Source organism: Canis lupus, chromosome 8, assembly GCF_048164855.1.
Source record: "Canis lupus baileyi chromosome 8, mCanLup2.hap1, whole genome shotgun sequence".
Lineage (NCBI taxonomy): Eukaryota > Metazoa > Chordata > Mammalia > Carnivora > Canidae > Canis > Canis lupus.
Window position 1 is genome coordinate 55,202,983 of NC_132845.1, and position 18,278 is coordinate 55,221,260.

Here is an 18,278-nt window from a genome sequence, read left to right on the forward strand (position 1 = left end):
TGGCACAAAGGTCATCCCAAAGAGGTTTCCACTTTCCATAGCACATTCTGCCTTCCTGGTTTCCGGCTCTCACTTCTTTAAGGCAGGAGCCAGGCTTGATCTCTGCCAGGGACAGTCTGTGATCTACCACATGAGAAACCAAAATATTTTTCTTGGTGCGGGTTCTTTCAGGGCCAGCAAAACTGATTCCTGGGATGTGGGGACAGAACATTTGGGAACCCCTGGATGCCAGAGCCAGCGTGGCAGTGGTGTGTCAGCAGCCTGCAGGGGCTGGTTCACGGGAGTCTGTGGGTCCCGTGGTCAGGAGTATAGGTGCTGGGGGCACCCCAGTGACTTCAGGCAAGCCCTATAAACCTCCCACACCTCAGTTCCTTTGTGTGTGAGCTGGGGCTAATATTCCCTGAGGCTGCAGAGGCGTCAGAGAGAGAGAGAGAAAGAAAGAAAAGTAAAGTTTACACAGAAGCAGAAACACACTACACATCAATTCCAATAAAGGACCCCACAGACAGGGTGGCATCCCCTGTCTCGCTTGCTAACAGAAACCCAGCTTGTTCACGGCACCAGTGCTCCCAGCACTGCTTGGGGCCAACCAGTCCTGCTTGGTTCCAGCCAGGGTTTCCGTGGCAGGGGAGAGTCCGGTCCTCGGGCAAGGTCTGGGGACCTTTCTGGCTGTCACAGCTGGGGAGGGCCACCAGCACCTAGTGGACAGAGCTCAGGGATGCTGCTGAACATCCTAGGACACATAGGGCAGCCTCACAACAAAAACCCACCATTCCCAAGACGACAGAAAGCAACAGGAGTGCAGAGACTGAGAATCCTGGCCAGAGGCAGTCCTGTTCCCCTCGCTCCCAGCCTCGCTGGCAGCCAGGAGGATGTCTGGTGATCAAGAACCGGCCAGGGAGATGGAGGAGAAAGCCATGGAGGCCGCTAGGAAGGCCTTTGCCTCCAGGGTGGAAGGGACAGCACCTGCTCTGCCTTTGTCCCCACTAAATGCCATGTGATGTCTGCAGCTGCAGGAGTTGCCCCACTGGGAGGAGGCAGCCAGCACATAAGGAAGAGGTCAGGATTACAGGGAAGCCGGTCCTGGTCCTGACCCCATACAGCCACTGGGTCAGGGCACACGCCTGTGCAGTGGGACTTCTCAATCTTGAAAAAACTCAACTCCTATTTGCTTGAGTCACTCAAATTATATTATTCTGTTCCCTGTGGCCAATTAAAGCTACTGGCAAAAAAAAAAAAAAAATCTGATAGAGTCCACATCATCCTGTGAGTTGTAAAACAAGACAAAGTAAAAGCCCAAGTCCTCAACTCGGCCTACAGGTCGGTCTGTGATCTGGCCCCCACCTCCCCTCTGATGTGACTTCTTACTTCCAAGCCGCTGACCTTTTGGACATGCCCCAGGGCCTGGTAGGCACTGGTCCCTCACTGCCATGCACAGCTCTGATCTGGGGGCTGTCCTCCACCCGGACGCACTTTTTTTCCCTGGCACCACTAACTGACATCATCTTCTTTGTTGGTTTATCTGGGGATTCTCTCCCTCCTTCCCGGCCGGTGTCCCGTGTATAGAGATGGCACATGGGAGGCACCAAATATTCACTGAGCAAAGGGAGAAAAACAGCCTTCTTTCATTTCACAGTATTTATCAATTCTGTTTTCAAGATCAGATCATTTAGAAAATCATCTGAAAACTCTAATGAATAATATGCTTCTAATTTACAACTTTTTTTTTTTTGGATTATACAAATGAAGCAAGTCGTTTTGAAATCCTGCCCAGTACCAGGCAGAATTTTTGAGCAAATCCATTCTGAAGAGTTGCTGTGACCCCAAAACCCCAGCTTTGGGCCTCTTCTCAACCAGGTGCAGGGGGTGGTCAGTAATCCACATTCCGCATGGCAGCCACCGTGGTGGCAAGGCGACGGGGCAGGCCTTTGCTGACCTGCCTGTAATCCTCAGGTTTGGTCTTCAAGAGCGTCACGATGTTCTGGAGTGTGCGGGATGGCTGCAAGCCCAGGGCATCCATCACATTGATCAGATAGTCTGTGGGAAGGAGGAGCAGACACACACAGCTCAACAGGTTTTGTACCAGGTAAGATGGAGCCCTAATAGCCTCCATGAGGGAGATACAGACATCCACCCCAAACCCCCCCAATTCCAGGTGTCTGCTCTGCCCCCAGCAGCCCGGTCTTTACTCTGAGGGGTTTTCCAAGAGGATTAAACCTACTGTCAGCTTGGGGGCACTTGGTTGAGGGTCCAACTCTTGATTTCAGGTCATGATCTCAGGGTTGTGGGATCTGTCCCTGCATCATCAGGCTCTGCGCTCAGCACAGTCAGCTTGGGATTTTCTCTCTCTTCCTCTCCCTCTGCCCCTCCTCCCTGCTCACATGCGTGCATACTCTCTTTCAAATAAATACATAAAATCCCTCCAAAAAAACAAAACCTACTGTCAGCCTGGCCCAAATGCAGGAATTCTAGTTGAATAAGGGAGTAGCCAACCCCATGGCCATGCCCTACTACCTACTGCACACTCAACGCTCCAGCTGGATCTATGACCTATGCTGGGACTCCTGAGTTACTGGCCACACTCCCTAGCGGGCCCACTGACCACATGGAGAACCGAAGGAGTCCGGGGACACATGGGCTTATATGAGCAGTGACAACAGCTTCCCAGCACAAGCCCCACTATGAAGACAAGGACAGTGTCTGAGGCAGTGGCCTGGTACAGTTCCCATACTTCTCACTTTACCCCTTGGGGTCCTAGTTAGAGACAGATTCCTGAGCCCACCCCAGACCATGTCAGTGAGAATCTCTAAGAGAGGGCTCAGGGACTGTGTCCTGAAAAGTAGCCCCATGACGCTAACCACTAGGCAAGCCTGGGCAACACCGGCAGAATGGGGAGGGAGAAAAGTAGTTTCCAAGGTGGGGGTGAGCTCGGTGAAGCCTTTCCTCTCTGAGTCCCTGCATCCATCCCCGATGCTGCACTGACGAGAGGATGAAATGGGCCAAAGGCCACGGGAACAGCTGATGTGTCACAGGTGATAAATGAGTGCAGCCCTGACTTCCTCCTTCCGGGGCAGGTCCAAGTCAGCCCTGAGGGGAGCACTCCGCAGCGTCCTCTGGTTCCTCCATCGTCCTGCTCTAACGGGTGGCAGATGGCAGACCCCGCAGGCCCCTGCTCATTTTCTGTCCACTGACAAGTTACACTCTTCTGGTGGACTGGACTGCAGCTCCAGGCATGGCTAACATCTTTTCTCAGGTCTTCTGGAGGGCCCAGCATAGGGCAGGTTCCACAAAAGGTGCCTGCTCTGCCCTGGCGGGCGGGCTGACTCATATCCAACTCAGGGTGAGCAGCTTCCCAGGAAAGGCGCCAGCAGGCGGCCAGGCACCTGTCGCCTGCGCAAGTGTATCCATGACACTGAGCTCCACTCGACCGGGAGCCAGGAGCTGCACTGTGACAGCCCATGGTCTACCGTGACATCTTCTGTTTGGCCAGCACAGTTTTGTTTTGGATTTGTCTTTAAGGAGGCCACTGACCTCCTGCTCTCTCTTTAGTGTAACCACCTGGTAGCTTCATGTGCCAGTGTTAGTCTCCTGGCTCCTGACCACATGGCCAACAGTGTCAGCTCAGTAGGCCCAGAGATGGTCTAAACCTCCAAGCACCATGGCTGGCACATAAAGGCTGCTCGGTCAGTGCGGAATGGGGAACAGATGTGAAGGGCAGTGGAACAGAGGGAGAAATAACATGGACAGCTGAAATCGAGGGGCACTATCCGCATCCCACCCATGTCGAGTGGTTCTGTCCTCCATGCTCCTGCCTGTATTAACAGGCACCACCTATGAACCCACAAATCTCCTCACCCTTCCTTCCTGAGCATGGCCGTTCCTCTGTATGTGCTGAGAGCTGACTGCAGAGTGAAGTCAGGACACCTGGATTCTAGGCCTGGCTCGCTAGCGGCCCTGGGACCCAGACAGAGGTACCTTATTTCTAGTTCTGTAGCAAAGTGGTCATCCAGGTCATAGCTCTGTCTGGGTCTCCAGGGAGCTGATCTTTGAGGCTCCTACCAACCTCTCCCCGAACCACCCCAAGAGCTTCTTCAGCTAAGGAGCAGGAAGGTCAATGGAATGATACCAAGAAAGTAGAGAGACTCCCTTGCACCTGCTTGCAGCACCCACAATCTCAGAGCACTGCCTATGGAGACAGGTGGCAACAGGAGCAGGTAGGCACATGCCCCTCTGCCCTGGGAGGCATGCAGGTATCGTAGGTGGCCTAGTTATCCAACTGCCCTGTGCCTCCGAGTCCTTACCATGACGGGGGATGGGAGACCTGCACTGTGCACTGACCTCACAGGGGAGCTCTCGAGGTGGCCTAAGATGTGAGTATAAGGGCTTGGCTCAACGCCTGGTATGTCTGGTGCATGGTGACAGCTTAATCAGCTTGGGTTCAGGTGACGATACAGATGCAGCAGAAGGCAAGGGAGCAAACATGAGTCTGTGTCCCTCACTTCAACTCACCTCAGAGAAGCCCCCCTCAATGACTCTTGGCTGCCATGGCCTATCAGAATTCCCCATGATATTTTTCAAAATACAGATGTCCATCCTTCAACCCAGACTTACTAGGCCAGAATCTCTGGGGTGAGGCCTAGAGAATCTGCATTTTTAACCAATTCCACAGCCAAACCCAGAGGTGAAGTCAAGGGGAGAGCTGGAGGGTGGGGGGCACCACCAGATGCAATGGGTCACAGCTATCCCTCCCACAACCTGTCCCAGGGGCACCCACCGATGTCGGTGGCCAGCTGCTTGGTGGAGTGCGGGGTCAGCTCGGGGATCTGCAGGATCACATCACAGTAGGTTTGCATTGTGGCTCTAGCAATGGAGCCCAGCCAGTTGTCAGCCATGTTGTCCAACTCGGGCAATTCGTCCCCTGCAGAAGGAGAGAAGGTCACCAGAGGAAACCAACCTCGGGAGCTTTTACCCACCACCAGCAGCTTTTACCCCCAGGAGACTAGGCCCACGACAGGTGCCATATGCCCAAATATGCCAGGAAGCTACAGTCTCAGTGGGCAATACACGGAACAGAGAGCAATTATATTTTAGGCCAACTGGTATGGATGGAGCACAGAGAAGATTCAGGAGAGGAGACAGTCAGGTGGGGGACAGCGATCTCTGTGTTCTCAAAGATGGGAACTCAGTTCAGGCCAGTGCAGACTGGGAGGAAAGGCAGGAGGGGGATCCTGTGAGAAGGCAGCCCACACCAGCTGAGAAGGCGGGTGAGCTGGTGTGGCCTACAGGGGACAGACAGATGGCAATGGTCAACACACGGGCAGCACATCAGAACTGAGACCTGGCCCAGGGCCATTCAGCACTGATGAGCGGGGTGTTCCCCAATCTCTCAGAGCCCAACTTTGTGGGACTGTGGCGGGAATCACTTGAGGCCTCGATTGGGCCTCAAGCGCCAAGAGTGTGGCACACTTGTAAAGCCACACACACGGTGACTCTCAGTGCCATATCACTCATGGGGAGGCAGAAGGAATATGTATGCAGAGTAGGAGGGGGCAACGTTGGGGTAACAGGGCTGGGCCACGGAGGGCACCCTGAGAATCACGTGGACCCCATGTCAGGGCAAACAGGCAATGACTGTAGGTCCCCAGCAAGGTTTTGATGTGACAGGCCCATGCAGGGAGAGCCCATCAGGCTGGGGTGGGGTGACGCAGAGATGAAGCGGCCACTCTGGCCAGACAGGCCTGAACTCTAGGCAAGGAGGGGGACACCGGACATTAAAACAACAAAAAAAGTATAGGGACGAGCAGTGAATAATACATTTAGGAGAAGATAAGCAAAATGCTACTATACCACGACCGCTAATAATAATACAGAACATAAAGCTACCATCTGGTCAAATACCATCTGCACTCGGGAAAATGGAAATACCACTGAGTTCAAGGGTGGGATGCCATTATTTATTGTTTTTAAAATTGTGACCTTGTTTTACATGCAGCATCTGTACAACACACACAAACTAAAAAAGTAAAACACGAAAACAGGATGAGCATAAATGAGCATGAGGATAAGAAAGTGTGATCTAGGGCCTCCACCTGGAAACGGACTGCTGGCCTGGTAGTAGCGTGGCCAAAAACGCAGCAAGGCAGGGTCTGGGGGATAAACCTCATTCCCGGAGAACTCTGGCCCAGAAAGGGATGAACCTCGCAGGCCAGGGCTCAAACAAGACCCTCCACACAGTGAAGCTGGTGCTGCAGCAAGGGCATTGCCAAAGATTGACAAGAGCCCAGAATTGAGAGTTCACACCCAGGCTTTGAGTGCACCAATGGACTGTTTGCTGAGTACACGCGAGGAGAAAGAGCATTCTGGACAGACATCACCAACACTGTTTGAAAGAAATGGCCAGGGTAAACAGCACATGTGAGATGGTCCTGCTTATGGAGTGCGTGTGCAGGCAAATCTGTGGAGAAAGGCGCACTGGACAGTAGTAGTTCCTTAGATGCTAAGGAACTCAGGGTAGTAGATTTCTACTCAGAAAAGTTTATAATTTTTAAAAACTGAGAAAAAAATCCTTCAGAGCAGCTAGAGTGTGAGCATGTGGGGGCAGGAGACAGGACTGTGTGCCCTAACTGGGTGGGATCCAGAAGGGTCTCCAATCCCAGGCCAGGGTGGAGCTGGATCTCATCTCATAGGTTCCAGGGGCCCTGGGGGTTCTTAAGCAGGCCAGGAATAATTAGAGGGCAAGGGCAAGAACCAAGAGATGGGAGCAAAATATACAAAATGTAGGACAGAAAAGAAATCTCAAGAAGGAAGGATGTTAAAAGGCCAGCCCAATGAAGTGGGCTCAGCAGCGCATCAGCTTACTGCATGAGTCTTACTATGGGAATGTCTTACCTGGGCCACACCCTCCACAGGGCCACTCTGTGCCTGGGCCCACCAGGCTGTCCCCTTTGCCCATAAACCCAGCCACAGAGAAGGGAGCCTCCGCAGGGCCCAGCACCACATCTAGGCAGCAGGCCAGTCCAGCACCCAGCCCAGTCTGCCCCTGGGGGAGCCCGCCCCACTGCGGCCCAAACTCGGCATCCCCACTGAGGGAGGGGATGTGGTAAGCACAGAGATTATAGTTCTCTTGCAAATGCCCCTGCTGTAACACACATCCTATGGGTGACCTCTGGACATACCACTTCTGAGTTCCCAACATTCAATTTCCTTCTGGGAAAAAACTACGCAGAGATTTTTTAAAACTCCCTTGTAAACCACACGGCTTAGGAAAACTCATTTATCTAAGCCTAAAAGTTCCTACTGGCTGCTCACTGTCTTAAACTTTAAAGTTCTTAAAACTTGCAAATGTTAACTTGCTAGAAATCTCCTGGGTAATTCTTCCCAGTTTTCTGTATGTTTGAGATTTTTTGTAATATCATGTTGAAAGGGAGGGGGTAGAAAAGAAAAGAAAAAAGAAAGGAAAAGAAAAGAGAAAGGAAAAGAAAAGAAAAGAAAAGAAAAGAAAAGAAAAGAAAAGAAAAGAAAAGAAAAGAAAAGAAAAGAAAAGAAAAAGACCCAGATGGACTTGTTGTTGTTTTCTACCACTGTTACAATTTTACTTTATGGCTGGAGTTTTTTCCCTCTTAACAATGCCCAAAGCAACGGCCTAGCACAGAGTAAGCAATTAATAAAACTCTCTTAAGTGAATGAATGACTGAAAACAATTACAGTTTAACTAAACCTGTATGTATTTATTTGCAGTGGGACAATAAGACTTTATGCTCTTCCTGGTGTGATGCAACAGATAGAGACACGGCACCACTGTTTTCTTGCCAAAGAGTTTGAGCTTGAATTTAATCCGCATCAATAAGAGATACATGACGTTAGGGCGCCTGGGTGGCTCCAAGTTGGTTGAGTAGACACTTGGATACCTATTGGTGTATTTATGTGTGAAATAATATGATGCCTAGGATTTGATTTAAATATTCTCAAAAAAAATATATGAGAGGAACATATAAAACAAGAAGCCATTCTGGATGCCAGACAAGGAGGAGTACGTGGGGCTTGATTGTACTGGTCTCACACCCCATGTGTGCATGTGTGTGCGCGCGCGCATGCATATGTACATGCAGGAAATGTCTATGAAAAAAAAGAAACTTTTTTTTAGAATTTAGAAAGTATATTAGCAAATAGATGGAAGATTTTTTATGATAACTACTGTCAACATTTCAGGATACATATACTTTTTACACACAATATAGAGTCTTATAAAAATTTTTCAGACGATACAGAACTATAGTGAATAAAAAGTAAACATCGTTCCCACTGTACCTCCCACGCCCTGCCCAGACAGAGCCACTGTGACCAGCTTCAGATACATCCTTCCAAACCTGTTTTCTATGCTTTTACAGACATATGTACATGTAGAAATACACAGGGTTGGGTTTTTACAAAACAGAAGCCATGTTGTATATGTTACTTTGTGTCTTGCCTTTTTTGTCTTAACAATGAAAGATCTTTCTTGTCTTAGTAAGAGAGCAATATTTTTTTTGAAGATGTCATCTCTAAGTACAGATAGGTCTACCTCTCTTCTTATAGAGAAGATTTTAAAGAAAATACGTATGTCATGTATATGTCACAATATACTTAACTACTTCCTGAGAAGCAGATATTTGAGTTGTTTCCAATCTTTTGCTGTCACAAACAGTTCTGCAATAATAACCTCCATGGGCACATAAACATGGATTTCTCTAGAATGGACATCTGGAAGAGGGACTGCTGAGTCAAGATGTTGGGTTTACTTTGACTCTTGATATTGATACAGACTGATGCACACACTGTCTTTAACAATTTATTCTCCCATCCCCAGGTCCAATCTTTGGTTTTCTTTGTTTAAATAGTGCGAGCTATCACACATCTGGTAGAATGCATACAACATGCTATGTTTTGGAGAACAACTAGAAAGTCAGTGGCATATACCCACCTCCCTGGTCAAGAACCCCGAGGCTGCCTGCCACCTGCCCCCCATGCATATGCAGCAGGCAGCCACCAGCCTGGTCCCGGGGAGCCCTCTCTTGCCCTGCTCTGAAGCTTCTCGCCATGTCTGCATCACCCACCTTGTCCTCTGGCTTGGCTATAAGTATTCTTTCTTATTTCTTTGTTCAATAATGAAAGGGTGAGAATCATTCATGTGTCACCGCACCTCATTCAGTCTTAATGCTGCATTTCATTGAGTGCATCATAAAGCACATATCCATTTTACTGTGGACAGACGCTTGAGTTGCTGCTAGATTGGGGCTATTTGCAAGTCACCGTGAATATCCTTATATGTGGGGGCACATACAGAAGAGATTCTCTGTATAAGTCATTAAATAAATTTTACAATATTCTTTTACAATTTTATAATATTCTTTTATCCATTTCACTATATGGATATCAAAAATTTTTAACCAATCTCTACAATTTCAGATTTATTTTTCTTTTCAATGTTTTGCTTTTATAAACAATGCTGGGATGGACATTCATAGAGTTATACTCATGATTATTTTACTTGCACAATTATCTGGCAAGAGAATTCTCAGTCTATGTCTGGCAGCTTCTTGTTCAGAAGCTATGCTGTGTTATCTGACATGTAAGTATATCTGTCAGAAGCTTGCTGCGGAACCTGCCTTTTATCAACATAACGGGTCACTTTGGCCTGGCTTTTTATCTTTTGCTCTGATTCAACTTCATCACCTATTCAACTTCATCACCTTGCTTTCTTTTTTTGGATTTACATGGGATGCCTTTTCACATCCCTTTATTTTTAGCCAATGTGATTTTATTTTCAGTGTGGCACCTTTTAGTAAGCTGCTGAAATCTTTTATATACCATGTGATTCTTCTGTTTGCTCAGCCTTAAGAAGGAAGGCCTAGAATATCCCATATTAGGAATAAGATGACTTTGGATCAGAAAGTATGTGGTCCCTATTCAAACCTGGGCCCAGATAATGAGAAAAAGGAAAAGTTTTAATCTGTTATATCTTCACCCTGTCAGTTTAGAGACTGAGAAGCATTAGGGAGCTGAGAACAAGCTGTGGCCAGAGGCATCTGGATAGGAAACGTCACCTCCATGGTGATGAGCTTATGTTTGTCCTAACAAGCAAAACTCTTCTTTTGGATGCTGCGTTACTTGGCACGTGGTCCACAGAGGGAGCTCGCACTGGCCTGGTGGGATTCTTGCCCCCAGAGCTTGTGTAACCCTGGGCCCTCCTGCCACTGCCTCCCCAGCTGAGTTCCTCCCCAGGGATGCTCCGCATACAGTGAGAGGGTCCAGAGGCCCTCTCTCTAATCTGCTCTGTCCTGCAAAAGTTCCTCAGGGGGTATAAAAGGTGGACCCCATCTTTCCTGTCCCTATTTTAGATGTTCAACGATTCCCTCAGTGGGAGTCTGGAGAGAAGCGTGTGTGCTGAGGATCAGGGAGCTCCAGCTAAACCCCTCCTGGCTTTCAGGCAAGCCTCTCTCACCTTGCTCAGGAGGAAAGGGCAGCTTCCCAGCGTGCAGAGCCAGCTCCAAGGCAGAGTCCTCCTGAGTCACAAAAGGCTCAAGATTCAGGGGGAGGGACATGATATACTGCCCAATCTGAAACACAGGAAAGCACTTTCAGTCCACATTGCCACACACAGCTAATTATTTCTGCAGTATATTCATGTGAAGACAAACAGAGGGGCAGCCCAGGTGGCTCAGTGGTTTAGCACCTGCCTTCAGCCCAGGGCGTGATTCTGGAGTCCTAGGATCGAGTCCCACATCAGGCTCCCTGCACTGAGTCTGCTTCTCCCTCTTTCTGTGTGTCTCTCATGAATAAATAGGTAAAATCTTAAAAAAAAAAAAAAAAAAAAAAGGCAAACAGAGGACAAACAAAAGCACGTGACCTGGAACGATCCCAACTCTGATCTTTCCCATGTGTGCTAATACTGCTATGACGGGACCTTCAAAAAATCAATGGCAATTTGCATGTGTATCACAGATTCATCCTCACACTAATGGCTCCACTATTCTTGGAATGCATTCAGTGCAATCTTTACTTCAAATGAGGTAATGGACACCAATAAGCACTTGCGCAAATAAATATAAATTATTACTATTCATAGATGCAAAACCAGTAGGATGCTAACATTGACAAGTGCAGGGCCAACTAAGAATCCAAATCCTGTCTTCTGGGTTTGGCTGTGGGTCTCTCCTTTAGAAGTGATCTAACTAAGAGAAGGAAGGAATTTTGTTGGGAAAAAAAAGCCATTAATAATTATAAATTAATTTGTATGGAAAACTGTATTGTTTTCATAATACAAACTCAAGAAATAGAGATCGACAACACCTTCTTGGCTAATGGGGAATTGGAAAAGACAGGATTACAAAACATTTGGGATGAGCCCACAAATAATACAATGCTTGTCACGTATTTATCAGATGCACATGACTTGGCCATTATGGGTATACTTTAGATGCCAGTTTCTATTAAAATTCATAACTTTTGCATTTTAAGTGTACATTTTTGTTTCAAAATAAAATTGATTTTCAGGTTACAACAACATACTGCTTTAGTTTTTGGTTTTGTTTTTTAAAAAGGTCTTTGAGCCTATTGCTGCTTTTTTTTGGTTCTATATTTGTTCCATATGTTTGAACTTAGAGTTGATACTGATTCTGCAAACTGAAAGTCCAAAGATTATCCAAGTAAGATCTTCCCCTCCTGGCCTCATACACACCTACATGGTGGCAGACTCCCCAAATCTCCCAGCACAGAAGGAGATTCCAAACATTTCCAAACATTGGATGTGGGCTGGTTGTAGTAAGTCTCAACATCCTCTGATCCATCATGCTAACAAAACGGTTAGTTTGCTCTCCCTTTAAGGAGGTACACAGATAGTAAAATAAATGAAATCAGCATTCTTTTCTTTGCATTTAACTTGGTATAATCTCTTACTCAAATTAGGCACATGGGCTGCTTTCCTCACTAGTAACAAACGCCACTGTACAATTCAGCTTAAAAATGGCAACAAATGCATCATTTTTCCAAAAGACCAGAGAAAGAGAAGGAGCTGGCTTCTGGGCTTGGGATCTCTCCCTTCTAATTCCACATGGCAGGTACTTCCTGAATACCTACTCTGTGCAAGGACCCCAGGTATACTCCTATTTGGTACAACTTTCATGACTGTAGTCATAACATTCTAGCTAAATCCACTCACCCAGTTTTGCCTGAAATGAAGCGTCAGGATCATTATACCTTGCAACTATGTTGTTTTTTCAGTTTTCTTTCTTTTTTTTTTCCAAAGCATTTTCTCCTATTTCGCCCTTCTATAAAATGCCCACGAGGCTCTGTGTGGGAGAGGGCATTCACCAAAGAGGTGCAGGGTCATTTAAGTGCAAAATTTCAATCATCTGATATCTTGGACTTCAGCTAGTTGGTGGAGCCTGTGGAGACTGCTGTGGTTCCTAGACAGATTCCATGACCGCTGGTCTTTCTCGGGAGTTCTATGTTCATCTTTTGGAAATCGATGTGGAAAGGGATGCTTACCATCGCGCCTGAGGCTATTTGTCTACTATTCCCACATATTCAATAGATACTCCTTGATATCCTGTTTGGGTAAGCTCAGTGACACAGGAAAAATGAAGAGCTTTGTGGTCAGATGGACTTGGGTTTGAGTTCCGGCTCTACCACTGTGGGATCTTCCTGGTGTCACCATCTCTGACAGAAGGATGACCGACCTCATACTCACTTTAAAGGGCTGTGCCAAGGATGAAATTAATGTCATATGATACACGCATAAAGGACCTGGTGTCCTAACAGAGCGGTTGCGGGATAAATGGTCCCTCTACCACCCCCCACAGCCTTGCTGCTTGCCTGTGAAATGCTACCACCAACCAGCTCACGTTGTTGCTATCAAGATAAAATTCTGTCTAGGCCACGCACTATCTCACGACACTGATAAAAGCCTCACACTGTCCTTACACACAGTGTGTGTCTGATAAGTGCTCATTTCCTGAGTTCAGGTCATCAGCCCCCAGGCACAATCCCTAACTGGTTGGGGGTGGGGGCTGCCATGGTAGGTGGGAAAGGGCCTGGAAACAAATCTGGGCCTCCCCTACTCTTCCACATCTCAATTACCTCAACTGTGAAATCATTCAATAACCTCTCAGGTCCCTTCAGCAACATCGTTTCCTGAATCAATTTAGATTATACTACAATGTTTCAGTTCTAAAAATAAGATTATTCCCATTGGTTGTAAGAACCAACCTACATCTTTTTTTTTTTAATTTTTTTTAAATTTTTTATTTATTTATGATAGTCACAGAGAGAGAATGAGAGAGAGAGAGAGAGAGAGAGAGAGAGGCAGAGACACAGGCAGAGGGAGAAGCCGGCTCCATGCACCGGGAGCCCGACGTGGGATTCGATCCCGGGTCTCCAGGACCGTGCTCCGGGCCAAAGGCAGGCGCCAAACCGCTGCGCCACCCAGGGATCCCCAACCTACATCTTAATAGCTTCATAAGTACAGGTTCTCAGGTACTGCCTTGGAAAACAGAAGGAAAGTGATTGCCATTTTGAACTTGACACTGCTCCCAACGAACAGAGAGAACAATGCCATCCTCCTTGCTGCCGCCAGTGGGATCACTGGACACTTCTAGCTGTACACTAGTTACTTTTAAAATTCCTTTGTATCTCTTACAATAGACTCATAACTTACAAAGCCGTGGGTTCTAAAGTGACAGCCTTAGGCAAAAATTGCTTATCTCAGAATCACCCTAGAGAATGCCAGAAATCTCCCGCAGTGTGAGGTACCTGTTTGGAGTACATTACTCCTTCCTGGTGCCTGTCATGCACACTGACATCTAAGGGCAAAGGAGCTAGACTGCAGGCAGGAGTGAAAAGAAAGGCCACATGCGGGCGTCTGGGGAACTGTCCACTCCCAGGGGTGAATGGAGAAGGCAAAAAAGACTCCAAGTTCTCTGTTCCCCAGCAGGGTTAATTCTGTTCTTTAATATGGAGACTCTGTAACTACAGTCCTTAAGGGATTTCTTTCCTGCTGTGAAATTACACATGAAAACATCACACAGGGCCTGGGGCAGGCAGGGTAGGTGTTACTAAAACATTGGCTGAATTTGAATTCAGAACTACATCTACAGTGTTCCTCTGAAAAGTCATTAAGAAGAATTTGGCCCCCTGCTTCCTGTCCTTCCAAATCGGAATTTCCTATGTGCACTCAGGCTGTGATGCTCTTAGGTGGGGGTCACACCTCCCATCCGGAGAGATGGGGGAGGGGTATGAATGTGTTAAGGTTTTAAAATTAGTTTGTGTTGTCAGTTGATTTAATAAGGGCATCAGCTGCCTTTGCTTAAAGCCCTGGTAACAGAAGACAGCTACCCAAAAGCAAAGGTTCAGACAGCACAAACGTGGTAATGACTACTTTCCCAGAAGGGCCAGAATCAAAAGGCAAGGCACGGTGGACACTGCTACAACCACCCCAGAGAAAAGCCCCCAGAAGCCCTTACATTGCTGATGTACTCCAGGGGAGTGAGACTGAAGGTAGGCAGGTCGTCGGTCAGGGTATCGCCAATGCCTGCTGTGTTCCAGCTCTAGGGCAGAAAGGAGAGAAAGCAATCAAGGTCACAGAAGCCAGGGGGCCCCGGAAAGTGCCACACACAGGAAAATACTCAGAGAATGTAGCATTCCTACAGGTGTCTTTGGTTGGAGACAGCCTTGGGAATCGTCACTATTCAACAGACGAGGTATTTCTCAAGTCATCACCCTGAAGCCTGCCACATAGAAAATAGTTCTTTCTCTCTCTGGATTTCTGCAGATACATTAAACAGGAGCTCCTGCCTTCTTAATAGAACTATTTGCTGAGAATTGTTGTTCCCACTCGGTCTGTGAAGAGGATGTTCCATGGTCTGAGTTTCTTCAGTCTGGAGGGCACACGGGCTTAAGAGCTGCTGGGCACAGCTAGCCTAACTCCTGGGTCTTCAGCACTCTAGAGACTAGGACCGCCCCGAATCCTCCAGAGGCCCCATGTAAATACCTACGTTGGGAGGGAGGCCTGGGCAGCCCTTTCTGGCTGCAGGAATATCCAAACCATATTCACTCATACTATTTACTGCTTTTATTTCTTTCTGATTTCTGCACCTATTTCTCAACTGATTCAGAGCTCATAGGGAAAGGGAAGGGAAGGAACCTCCAGACCTCACCAGTGACCCTCTGTCCCCTGTGATCCCTCTGTCTGGGGAGATGCTCTTCCTTCTGACATTTAAAATGAGAACGTCGGTGCACCTGGGTGGCTCAAATGGTTAAGCATCTGACTTCAGCTTGGGTCATGATCTCAGGGTCCTGGGATCGAGTCCCACATCAGGCTCCCAGCTCAGTGAGGAGTCTGCTTCTCCCCCTGCCTATCTCCCTGCTTGTGTTCTCTCTCTCTGTATCTCTGTCTCAAATGCATAAGTATAATCTTTAAAAAATTAAAAATAAAATTAAAAAAATAAAATGGGAATGTCTATGGTATCACTGTGTGAGCTTTCCCAGCAGTCTCTCAAGAGTCAGGCAAATTACCAGCACGTGCATGGTTACGGAGTTCAGCTTGGCACACCTTCATGCACGAATCTAGTTTCTTAATTCCAACTTGAGTCACCCTAGAGCCAGCCTGGAAAACAAGGCTCTTTCTGGCTGTACTCCTGGAGTGACTCCCAGGTCACGTTGTAGCTGTTCTCTGCAGCCACCTGATGCCATCTGGTTGCTTGATCCTTTAAGCAACGTTCCGGGAATGTAATGACCACGTCCACCTCTGGGCTCCCGGCCCAGCCTAAGCCTCAGCTGCCCTCCCCATCTTCCCCAGCACCGGCTCAATTCTAATATTCTTTGCTTGAGACAAGTTCTTTTCTTCCCCACCTCCACCTTTGGTTTTCTAAACTCCTGTTCTTGCTTGAGAATCCTCCTCTGCTTCAAAATAGCCTAATTTTCTTCAGTTACCTCCCACCCCATGGAGAAGAAACATTGTGATCACCCACATGTACTGTGTGCCCATGATGTACAGAGCCTCGTGTCCCGCTTGGTAGAGAGGAGACAAAGAAATATAAGACTTGGGACACTTGAGTGGCTTAGCAGTTGAGCGCCTGCCTTCAGCCCAAGTCGTCATCCTGGAGTCCAGGGATCGAGTCCCACATCAGGCTCCCTGCATTGGAGCCTGCTTCTCCCTCTGCCTGTGTCTCTGCCTCTGTCTCTCCATGTCTCTCATGAATAAATAAATAAATTCTTTAAAAAGAAAAAAAGAAAAGAAATGTAAGACTCAATCCTTGCTCTCCAGAGCAAGGCAAACCAAGATCCCCTGACACACTCCCCTGCTATATACCCCAACACGGGTCCCTCCCCACCATGCACTGTGCACAGGCTACTACTTGGGAGATTGAGACAAAGGCAGAGTTTGATACCATAAGAGTTCAGAGGAGGGAGGGCTCAGGGTGATTACAGGAGTGGGCTGCAGGATGCCTGAGGTGCAGAGAGGGAAGACCAGAAGGGGAATGCATATCTCTCAACAGTGGGCTAAGAAAGGGCTTTATTTTCAACAAATAAATCGTAAGAGAGTGAGAGAAGGGGAAGAGAGAAGAAGAGAGGGAAATGGAGGGAAAGGGATAGAACGGTGACCTGTGGCTCATAAAAAGACACATTGACCAATCCTAGCATGCAGAATGAACCTGAATCTTGACTGCAACAGTGAAATTATGACTTTTATGACAACTGGAAATTTGAACACTGATTAATGATATTAAGGAATCATTTCTAACTCATGGGTGATTTGGGTACTATGATTATTTTTAGAGTTGTTATACTTTAGAGATGGGATATATACAAGACAGATGGCCAGGAGTTGATCATGTTGAAGAGAAGTGATGAGAACATGGGGTTCATCATACTCTTCTCTCTACTCCTGCATATGTACAGAAACTTCCCTAATAAAGTTTTTAAAGATAGACTATTATACTGGACCTGAGGAGCCAGGCAAGGTCCTACATGGGGGGAGGGGGGGACAAAATCAGAGTGGTGCTTTATAAAGATTAATGAAGCAACTTGGGAGGATTGAGGGAGAGGAAACAAATAAAAAGTTCCAGGAACAGCTGGGAGAGGAGGAGACGCCTCAACGAGAACAGGGCCATGGAAATGGATGGGAGACCTCTTTAAGAAGAAGGAACAATGCAATAGTGATCATTGCCAAAGAGAGCTGTGGTGACAGGGCAGAGACTCGCAGGCCAAGGAGGCAGACTGGTGGGAGAGGGACGATGCCCAGAAGAATGGGAGTAACACTGAAGGGCTGAGCGGCAGGGAAAGATCAGTGTCCCCCAGCACATACAGGGAATGAGCACTGCGGGGCTAGAGGCCCTGGGAAGGCTCCATGGGGAGCAGGAGGAGAGTGGTCAAGCAGAGGGCAGAGGGGGAGAACGGCCACAGTGGAACACAGTTTGGAACAAGGGACGGTGGATGGTGGGACAAACTAGGGAGATGCTTATTAGCAAGCAGGGTAACAGGGAAATGTTGCAGGTTATGTTTTAATTGTTTAAAATGTATTTAAAATTTCCTTCATATGGGCTTTTCTATCCCATCTGTCACCAGATAATGTGGGCAAACGTCAACAGTCAATTTTGAAATGGAATATAGTGTTGGTTGATATTCTTGAAATGTGAAAGGGGAATACAATTCACTGGCAAACATTAAAAGCAAACACTGAATGACCAGGGTTTAATTTTTCAAATCCGTAAGGCTAAAGTGCTTGCCTTTGTGTTGTGTGCTTTCCTGCTGGCAACTCTGGGAGAGCTCCTCCTAATCTCTGAGCTGCCCGCCTCCATTCCCAGGGCCCCCCCTCGGTGTCATGGCGAGGCCTGGGGAGGTCTAGGGATTCTAGCAACAAGAGTCCAACCAATCAGTGAGCTCTGAAACGCAGAAGTGGGGCTGGAAGAGCAGTGGTAAGAACTGAGCTTCCAGAACAGAAGGTCAAGATGTTAGGATTTGCAGGGGGGGGAGGGAGGGGATGTAGGAAACCAGTGAAGGGGATCAGGAGTACACTTGTCATGACAAGCATACTATATTGTACACCTGACACTCACAGTGTATGTGAATTATACTGGAATAAAAAAAAGAGGTTAAAAAAAAGATCCTGATTATAAACATTCCCACAAATCACTTGTGTTATCCTATAATACACATGAAATATTTTGAAAACAGCTACACTGATATTACTACTGGCAATAAAATTGCTGGATGGAGTTCAAAAAAAAATTTTTTTAAGCTCT

General features: G+C 47.3%; 1 protein-coding gene and 1 long non-coding RNA gene across 3 annotated transcripts in view; one reads left to right on the top strand and one right to left on the bottom strand.

The window, feature by feature from the left end:
- Positions 1 to 1,620: 1,620 nt before the first annotated feature.
- COG7 (component of oligomeric golgi complex 7) overlaps positions 1,621 to 18,278 on the bottom strand; it is a 78,957-nt gene continuing 62,299 nt past the window's right edge. The window contains exons 14-17 of one of the 2 annotated variants that reach the window (XM_072836173.1): positions 14,499 to 14,582; positions 10,481 to 10,595; positions 4,775 to 4,918; positions 1,621 to 2,037 (exon numbers count right to left, since the gene is read on the bottom strand). In XM_072836173.1, the coding sequence (XP_072692274.1) occupies positions 1,871 to 2,037; positions 4,775 to 4,918; positions 10,481 to 10,595; positions 14,499 to 14,582 (510 nt within the window). In that variant the 3' untranslated portion in view covers positions 1,621 to 1,870. The remainder of the gene's footprint in view (positions 2,038 to 4,774; positions 4,919 to 10,480; positions 10,596 to 14,498; positions 14,583 to 18,278) is intronic. The other variant, XM_072836174.1, reaches the window with a different exon arrangement.
- LOC140638591 (uncharacterized) lies at positions 1,954 to 18,138 on the top strand. Its single transcript, XR_012035611.1, has 2 exons — positions 1,954 to 2,086; positions 14,807 to 18,138. It is a non-coding gene; the product is annotated as an uncharacterized lncRNA (long non-coding RNA).